General features: G+C 35.6%; 1 protein-coding gene across 1 annotated transcript; it reads left to right on the forward strand.

Moving 5' to 3' along the window:
- Window positions 1-3937: 3937 nt before the first annotated feature.
- On the forward strand, window positions 3938-5057 carry LOC134263338 (uncharacterized). Its single transcript, XM_062745674.1, has one exon. The coding sequence runs from the start codon at window positions 3954-3956 to the stop codon at window positions 5007-5009; it is 1056 nt and encodes a 351-aa protein (XP_062601658.1). The 5' UTR covers window positions 3938-3953; the 3' UTR covers window positions 5010-5057.
- Window positions 5058-10230: the final 5173 nt, after the last annotated feature.

Raw genomic sequence — 10230 nt, forward strand, 5'->3', positions numbered from 1 at the left:
CGAGGGCTGTTCAATAAATAATGTCCTCGGTGCTCGGAAAGCAACAAAAACCCTATTTAAGGATTTAGCCTTAATGATTTCACTAAAATATTCTCTTTTGGTTGAAACACGTGTCCGTAATATTTCTCTACAATTTCTGATTGTTTTTAAAACACATTTTTGAGTATGGACTTTATGAGTATGGACTTTATGAATTTATGAGTATTCTTAAACTGGAATATGGCAGATCCTATGATTTCCTTGACTTGCATCTTCTTTCTGAAAGGTGTTGTTTTTTTCAAGTTTGGAAAATGAAACAAGTGAAAGGGTGAAAGATCTGGTGAATATTGTTGATGTGACAAAACATTAACTTTCTGTTTATCCCAAAACTACTTTACTCTTCACAGCGTGTGGGTGTTGACATTGACATGAAGAAGTTAATGCAGTGGATTTCTGATTCTGTTTCCATCCTCTCATAAACCTTTAATTTCTTTGCAAAAAAATGATTTCTAGACTTCTCCAGGAACTGAACTGCCTCCCCGACTAAGATTTTGAACAACAAGACTACTAATATTTAAGAAAATGACATTCATGTATAAAATTTTTCTGTACCTCTGTACTTGCATTTTTTTGCTTTTTTCAGACCTTGGCTGTTTTTGTGAAGCTCGTCTTATTGTAAATTTGTTTTGAGGGTTTAAAGCAATGAATTCAAATTTCACTATCTGTTTGAATTTCAGACAGACGTGGAAAACTTCAATTTTCGATTTTTAAAAATAAATGTAATTGTTTAGAAATTCTTACACACATTTTCAGGCATTTTTCAAAACGTAGAGTGACCATTGAGTACTTAGTTTTTTTTTACTGTCAAATGTTTCTTTAAGACTACCCCTAAAATAATGCCTATCAATTTTGCTATGTGTCTTAATATCAATCAAACATTCACAGTGATTATGTTGAAATTTAACAAACAGTACACTGGTTGTTAAAAGTCGACGGTTCCCATTTTTAATGGCCATTATATCATTTTTGTTCATTGAAATCCACCTGTTCATGTGTGTATAAAACAGACAGTTGCTGTAAATTTCAGTGAATATTTCTTTGGGATTGTCAACGAGTTTTACAGCAGCTTTCATGAAGCGTTTGATTCACTCTTGTTCACTGATTCTTTGCCGTTCTTTTTTGTCCCCCGCTTTCGCAAAAGCGAGGGGACATTAAATCTCATTCGTCTGTCTGTCAGTCAGTCTGCCTGTCTGTCCGTCCGTATGAATTTCATATTTCACATATGTATTCCTTGTGACTAGACCTTTCCTTGGGTACCACCAAATTTGATCTTTTGACCTTGACCTTGGAGTTTGACCCACTTTTACACAAAAATTTTAAATTGTTACTTTGGCCATAACTTTTGAGCAGTAGATACTAGGGCTTTCATATTTCACAAATATATTTTTTGTGGCAAGATCTTTCATTGGATATTAACAACTTTGACCTTTTGACCTCGGCCTTGGAGATTTCCGTACTTAGGAAAAAACTTTGACCTTGGCCATAACTTTTAAACGGTAAGGGCTAGGGCTTTCATACTTCACATAAGTAATCATTGTGAGAAGTCCTTTCATGGGATAACAACAACTTTGACCTTCTGACCTTGACCTTGGCCCATTTTCAAAAAAAAACTTTAACCCTGGCCGTAACTTTTGATTGATTGATTGATTGTATATTGTTTAACGTCCCTCTCGAGAATTTTTCACTCATATGGAGACGTCACCGTATGCCGGTGAAGGGCTTCAAATTTTGACCTTTACTCGGCACTCAGGGCCATTGAGCAGTGAGGGATCTTTATCGTGCCAACGCCTGCCGCTGACACGGGGCCTCGGTTTTTAATGTCTCATCCGAGGGACCCAAAGCCTTCATTTCAAGGAGCCGAGCGCATGGAAAAGGAACAGTTGCTACCAATTTTATCGACTGGGTCAGTCGCGGCCGAGATACGAACTCACGACCTCCCGATCACGGAGCGAGCGCTCTACCGACTGAGCTACCATCCGTAATTTTTGAAGGGTCAGGGCTAGGGCTTTCATACTTCAAATATCAAATCCTTGTGTCAATTCCTTTCATTGGATATCAAGCATTTACACCCTTTGACCTTGACCTTGGAGTTTGACCTACATCTTAAGAACTTTAACCTTGGCCATAATTTTTGAATGGTAAGGGCTACGGCTTACATACTTTACACAAGTAATCCTTGTCAGAAGACCTTTCATTGGATACCAAGAACTTTGACCCTTTGACCTTAACCTTGGAGTTTGACCTACTTTTTAGAATTTGGGTACCAATATATTAAATTTGCATTTAAGAAAAGTTTAATCTTCGCTTTGTTGCCATACGGGGTCATAAGTGTTTCACAAATGCATTTTGTTCCTTTTAACTTTTAATTGAGAAGAGATAGGGCTTTCATATTCCTTGGCCTTCACAATTGACCTTATTTTTAGCTCTACTGGACAGAGACCATCTACTAGAGCTTATGCGATAGTAATGCGTCCGTCTGTCTGTCTAGCTGTCTGTCTGTCTGTAAAAATTTTTTCAAAATGCTACTCCTCCTACAGTTTTGGTCTGATTTCACTAAGATACATAATTCTATGTATCGGTTTTTGGTTTCGATGAATGGTGTTGTGGTTACTAAAAAAAGAAATTTCTGTGAAATATTTTCAAAATGCTACTCCTCCTACAGTTTTGGTCTGATTACAATATCACTTGGAACACAAGTAGACTACACTATGATACGTAATTCTGTTTATCGGTTTTTGATTTTGATGAATGGTGTTGCCGTGGTTACTAAAAAATAAAAATTTCTTTGCAATACTTTTAAAATGCTACTCACTCCTCCTACAGTTTTGGTCTGATTTCAGTATAACTTGGCACACAAGCAGACTACACTAAGATACATAACTCTTTATATCATTTTTTGATTTCGATGAACTACGTTGCCGTGGTTAACTAAAAATAGAAATTTCTGTGAAATACTTTCAAAATGCTACTCCATGTACAGTTTTAGACTGATTATAATATAATTTGGCATGCAAGTAGATTACACTGAGATACATAATGATCAGTTTTGTGTTTTTTAATTTCAATTGAGTGATGTAGCAATAGTATTTAAAATTGGAAATTCTTTAGAATTTTATTAAAACTAAAAGCTACTCCCACAGTTTTAGTTTTATTGCAATCTTACCACGAAAAGAGATTTAATCAAGGATCATTATTCTATTTATTGTTTTTGTAAAGTTTTAAATCCCAACAGCTACTTTTCTCTTCCTTTATTATAAGTACAAACCGCAAAGATTCAGTCTCGACAGAGACTTCTGGTTTAAAAACATCAACTTTGGTGATAATTTCTAAATAACATTTAATATGGCGTTCATATTTGACATCTCACCCACAAAGACACTGAAAGCGGGGGACCACAATTCTTGGAATTTGCTTGTTAATGCAGTGTCTCGAATAGCACTTGTTTTCCAGCTTCTCACAATGAAACTATGAGATGAAATGTGGTCGCATAGACTGTAATCAATTCATTAAAGATTAAACCATGAGAGAAAATCAAGCTTTATGTCATATGATTTCTATATTGTATGTGATAGAGCTCAAGGCATTATTTATTGAACAGTCCTCGTAAGAATGAACATAAGAATTCGAATGGTATTGCTGATTGCCTTGAGAGCGTTAATTATTACCTTGACCCATATAAGATAAATAAAAGGAATCAATGGCAGGGTAAATACGTTATAATTCGTACATGAAGAAGATGTCAAAATATTTATGAAAAGAAAAATAATATTGTAAGTTCTGTTGTTGAGTTTTATTTTCAAATTTCTGAAAAAGCATTGCTATTTTTTTAAAACAGGTTTTATACAAAACTTTTCGATTTTTATGTTTCTGATATAGGCTTTTTTTTTTTGCAGATTGTGCTTCCCACCTGAATCATGGCTTTCCAAAACAACACAACTGAATTAAATTACACGTATGGTTGGATAAATTCAAATCGAGGATCTGTAGCTGAAATATTTGGAATGATTTGCACAAAATACATAGCACCTCCCATCTGTGTTTTTGGAATACTAGGTAATTCTTTCAGCCTTGTAGTCTTGTTGCGGAAGTCTCTAAAACAATCCCCATATATCAATTTGAAGGCTCTGACCATTGTTAATCTATTGGCTTTACTTCTTTCTTTTCCCTACATGATATACGGAGAAAATTCAAGAGAATATGGATGGATGTGGTACAACATCTACATTTTCATTCCTTTTGTCAGCTTTCTAACTGCCACTAGTATTTGGATTGTTGTACTGATGACCATTGAACGCTTTATGTATGTGAAATTTCCTCTTCGCGCAAAAGGACAATGTGGTCGAACAGGAACCATAACTCGAATATTTATCCTATCATTGTTATCATTTATTATATCGATTCATAAATTTTTCCAGTATGAACTAGATTCTGTCAAGGTAAGATACAAGAAGACTTCATTTACAAAAAGTGAAATGTCGCACGTTATTGAAATAACTATAATGGTGATTATTCATTTCATACCGTTAATGGTTTTAGTGGTTGTGAACACATTGTTAGTGAGCACAGTACGTCGGGCCAGGACCCGGAGGTTGACTTTGAACCTGCGCAATAACCAGGAGGGAGGTTGGCAGAAGGACGAGAGGCGCTTTACTGTCACACTCGTCAGCATAGTGATTCTGAACATCTGTTTTATTGGACCAACAACCATCACAGACATACTGTATTTAAGCACAATCCACCGACACAATAACGATATAATAACGACTATTTCAGTCTTGCGTCAGTTTTCAAATGTTCTCTTATGGTGTTGCCTGTCGTTTAATTTTGTGCTGTTTTGTACTTTTAATAAGAGGTTTTTACAGGCTGTGAAAGACACTTTACAGTTCCATAGATTTCACAGATTTCGAAGGAACCGTTCTATGAAATCGTCAGAGATGACGTTTTTGCGTTCAACAAACTTCGACAGCTAATCATTCATTCCCAATTGAGATTTTAATAAATATGATAATTAAACGATACTATTATCTTTGTTAGCTGCTTTTTTACATATTTTTATACGCTATCCATTGCACCACGTTTCACTACAGCTGGTACGATATTATCTTTTAACCATTCAATTCCACATATGCTGGACTTTAAATTTTCTAATGTGTAATGGATCTAAAATCAACATAATCTATATTAGAAGAATAATAGGTAAATAACTATTTTATTGTATTTCTTCGCATTGTCAATCATCCTCACCATGTCATTGCAAGGTTTTGTGATTTTGGAATTCCACAGTTCCGAAATCAGAAAAAAACTTCAATTATTTAAATCATACATCTCGCATGGCTTCAACACGCCCCTTGTTTATTTTGTTCCTTCATGACAAACTTATTAAAGGTATCTTCCTTCAGATGGCAATCCTTTTTTTTCAATTCCAAAGACTTTGAATATTTTTTTACTGAAAAAATATATATTAAATGATGAACCAGAGCAATTTCAAGCGAAGAAATACCTCGCGAAAAAAATTACTTACAATTACTTTTGATAACTAGGATATAAATTTTCTTTAACGTAAAAGCAAAACAGTCACGTACGAAGTCGACAAAATGATCAATGAATTTATTTATTTACTACTGCAATCAACGCTGACAAATAGATGCGTGTACTGTAACAGTTAGCTCTGAGACAAATCGCACGAAAGCTATATTACTGATTTACTGTAAAACAATATTTCTGGGTGATGACTGGCCGCCGACCCTGATAAAATGTCGCCTTCATTAACATTTCTTACTCGCACATCAAATTCGAGTCGTAAAAAAGGATATGTTCTGAGGAACATCAAATTTTTGAAATACTCAAGGCTTGCAACTATGGAATCCGGATAGGGACATGCAATTCACTATCGCATCACCGCACCATCGAGGTTTAGGTCAGTGGTGCAATGGTGCGATAACGATGAAGCGATAGCGTGATGACTTTGATGCGATGGCGCGACAATTCGATGACGATGGAGTGATAGCGATGACACGATAGTGCAATGACGAGGAAGCGATATTCATTATCGCTTCATCGTGCTATCGCACCATCGTCAATCCCATTGTCGCGCCGTCGCTTCATCGTCATCGTAAAATCGCTTCATCGACTTTTAAGTCGATGCTTGATGGTGCGATAGTGAACTGCATGGCCCTATCCGGATTCCATAGAAAACCGCCAATTTTATTTTAAACAATCGAGCATTACATGCACAATAGTTTGCGCACCGTTTTCACAACAAAGCACATGTTAATATATAGAACTTGGGGAAAACTTGCAACATTCTGCGTCCCATTTTATGAGAATATTTTCATGAGGTACAAAAGTCAATATGGAACAAAATTTTAATGTTTGAATAAAGCGTCATCCGGCGTTAAAAAACTATGTAAAACTTTTTAAAAAATTATATGTAGAGGTATACATATGTAGAGGTATACAAATATATTTTTATCTAATTTAAATGAAACGGGGGATTACGAAGAGTACAATAGTTCACAGAAAAAATACAAATCAAGAGCAGAGCAAACTCAGACCTGTAAAAGGTTAGAAAATAGATCCGGGCCCATGGAGAAGGTAGAATCCTCTGTCGGCTGGTCAAGCCCGCCGTGTGCTCCTTGTCTTCATGAGTAAACAGTAAAAATTGTAGAAAACTCAATTTGATATAATGACCTAACGATTTTTACGAAGAAAAAAAAAACGATTGTCAGCATTCGACTAATGATTGTATGCTGAAAAAGATTGCGGTATCGGTCGTAAAATTTGCGAAATGATGACTGTAAACGAGAATAATTAAATTTTGGTTGTAACGCACCATTTGATCGCATAGAAAATTATCCAAATTGTAAAATCTGTCGATGATGGCTTGTCTTGTTTGCTCTTGCTTATGAAATAGACTGAAAGAAATAAAATTCATAGAACTTTGCTACACACATATGGGAAGCTGACCACATGAAAGTTTAACTTATCACCTTTAATAAATTTTTATTAGGTTACAATTATTTTTTTCTTAATATCCAACCATGAATTAGATGCATCAATTGCAGACTCTTGGGTTTGTTTTGTTAATTTGAGTTCAAAGGGATATATCAAATCAAAGTAGGAATATAAATGAGCATCAATAATAAAACGTCGTCGATATAATTTAAATGTTGAATTAAAGGCCATCGCAAGAGACTTCGTCGTTTCAATTCAAAGTGTTTGAATAAAGTCTGGTTCATTGTCTGCTGTAAATGGGGCGATATTGATACCCATTAGAATTCAGTCGTTTTTATTGATTTTACATATATGAGCAATTACATGTAGTTGAAAGGCAAGTAATTTTATAACCATTTAATCGGACACATACTTCTTTTTTTCCCATAGCAAAACGTTGACACTGCCATTTTTTCTATAATACTTAAGGATACCCATCTCTTATCCGCAACTCCTCCTATACCACTGAATTGAATTTAATGATACTATCACAGATTCTTTATACCATAATGCCATTATGACCTCCTATTTTACTTTCTGATCTAACACTTTTTTCCGCGTCTCCCAGAGCAAAACATGCAATTTGGCATTATAATCATATGTTACGTCCGTCCGTCTGTCTGTTACGCTTTGGGGTACCCATCTCTTATCCGCAACTCCTCTCATACAACTGAATTAAATTTGATGAATATTTCACAGAATCTTTATTACATATTTCCATTGTGCACCTCCTATTTTACTTTTTGATCTGACACATATTTTGGGTTTGCCACATCAATTTTACCACATCAAAACATGGACACTCCCATTATATTCATATGGGAGACGGGGGTATCATTCATTGCTCACAGTACCTCTAGTTATACCCCCCGCTTGAAAAGTGGGAGGTTATACTGTAATCGGTATGTCCGTCTGTCTGTTACGCTTTGAGGTAGCCATCTCTTATCCGCAACTCCTCTTATACCACTGAGTGAACCAGAAGTCTCTGTCGAGACTGAAGCTCTACTGGTTTGTACTTATAGCAAAGGAAGAGAAAAGTACTTAAGCAGTTGGAAATTGAAACTTTTCAACAGCAATAAATAGAATAATGATCCTTGATTAAGTCTCTTTATGCTCTTAGTGCAGTCTACTTGCATGCCACATTTATATTATAATCAGACTAAAACTGTAGGAGGAGTAGCATTTTGAAAGAATTTCACAGAATTTTCTATTTTTAGTAACCACGGCAACACCTTCATTGAAATCAAAAACTGATATACAGAATTATGTATCTTATTGTAGTCTACTTGTGTGCCAAGTTATATTGAAATCAGACTAAAACTGTAGAAGGAGTAGCATTTTGAAAGAATTTCACAGAAATTTCTATTTTTAGTAACCACGGCAACACTGTTCATCGAAATCAAAAACCGATACTCAGAATTGTGTATCTTAGTGTAGTCTACTTGTGTGCCAAATTATATTGAAATCAGACTAAAACTGTAGGAGGAGTAGCATTTTGAAAGAATTTCACAGAATTTTCTATTTTTAGTGACCACGTCAACATCGTTCATTGAAATCAAAAACTAATACACAGAATTGTGTACCTTAGTGTAGTCTACTTGTGTGCCAAGTTATACTGAAATCAGACTAAAACTGTAGAAGGAGTAGCATTTTGAAAAAATTTCACAGAAATTTCTCTTTTTTAGTAACCACGGCAACACCGTTCATCGAAATCAAAAACTGATACACAGAATTATGTATCTTATTGTAGTCTACTTGTGTGCCACATTTATATTATAATCAGACTAAAATTATATTTGGAGTAGCATTTTGAAAGAATTTCACAGAAATTTCTATTTTTAGTAACCACGGCAACACCGTTCATCGAAATCAAAAACTGATATACAGAATTATGTATCTTATTGTAGTCTACTTGTGTGCCAAGTTATATTGAAATCAGACTAAAACTGTAGAAGGAGTAGCATTTTGAAAGAATTTCACAAAAATTTCTATTTTTAGTAACCACGGCAACACCGTTCATTGAAATCAAAAACTGATATACAGAATTATGTATCTTATTGTAGTCTACTTGTGTGCCAAGTTATATTGAAATCAGACTAAAACTGTAGAAGGAGTAGCATTTTGAAAGAATTTCATAGAAATTTCTATTTTTAGTAACCACTGCAACACTGTTCATCGAAATCGAAAACCGATACACAGAATTGTGTATCTTAGTGTAGTCTACTTGTGTGCCAAGTTATATTGTAATCAGACCAAAACTGTAGGAGGAGTAGCATTTTGAAAAATTGTTTACAGACAGACAGACGGACAGACAGACAGACAGACAGACAGACAGACAGACGGACGGACGACGGACGCATTACTATCGCATAAGCTCTTCTGGTCTCTGACCAGTAGAGCTAAAAATGAAACTTTCACAGAATCTTTATTACATATTGCCATTGTGCACCTCATATTTTATTTTTTGATCCGACACATATTTTGGGTTTCCCGGCCACAGCAAAACATGGACTTCGCCATTATAATCATATAGGAGGCGGGAGTATCATTTAGTGAGCTCATTGCTCACAGTACCTCTAGTTTTCATTAAAATTGGGAGACTATTATTTTCACACTGAATTGTCAACAAACTACTTTTATTCCCGATCATGACAAAGAGTACAAGGTGGTTGTGACCGAACGACAAGGGGTGCTTTTCAAAGGCGGATCCAGCCCCCCCCCCCCCCCGTTGGATTTTTTTTATACACCCCGCTTGAAAAGCGGGAGGGTATATAGAAATCGGTATGTCCGTCCGTCTGTCTGTCTATTACGCTTTGGGGTACCCATCTCTTATCCACTCCTTTCATACCACTAAATGAAATTTGATGAAACTTTCACAGAAACTTTATTATATATTGCCATTGTGCACCTCCTATTTTACTATTTGATCCGATACATATTTTGGGTTTCCCACAACAAAACATGGACACACCCATTATATTTATATGGGAGGACGGGGGTATCATTTAGTGAGCTCATTGCTCACAGTACCTCTAGTTTTTAAATATTGTTTGCACTGTCCTAAAATTAAGGGGAAACACTTCTCATATGTTAGAATTTCTCAGGCTTTGTCCTGGACCCATCGGGGGCCTCAATACAGCCATAAGACCCCCTACCTTCTAAAGCCCCCCCCCCCCCGGGTTATGAAATTCTTGGATC

This window comes from Saccostrea cucullata, unplaced genomic scaffold (genome assembly GCF_032062105.1).
Source record: "Saccostrea cucullata isolate Sc308-1 unplaced genomic scaffold, CSIRO_AGI_Scuc_v1 ctg2745, whole genome shotgun sequence".
Classification (NCBI taxonomy): Eukaryota; Metazoa; Mollusca; class Bivalvia; order Ostreida; family Ostreidae; genus Saccostrea; species Saccostrea cuccullata.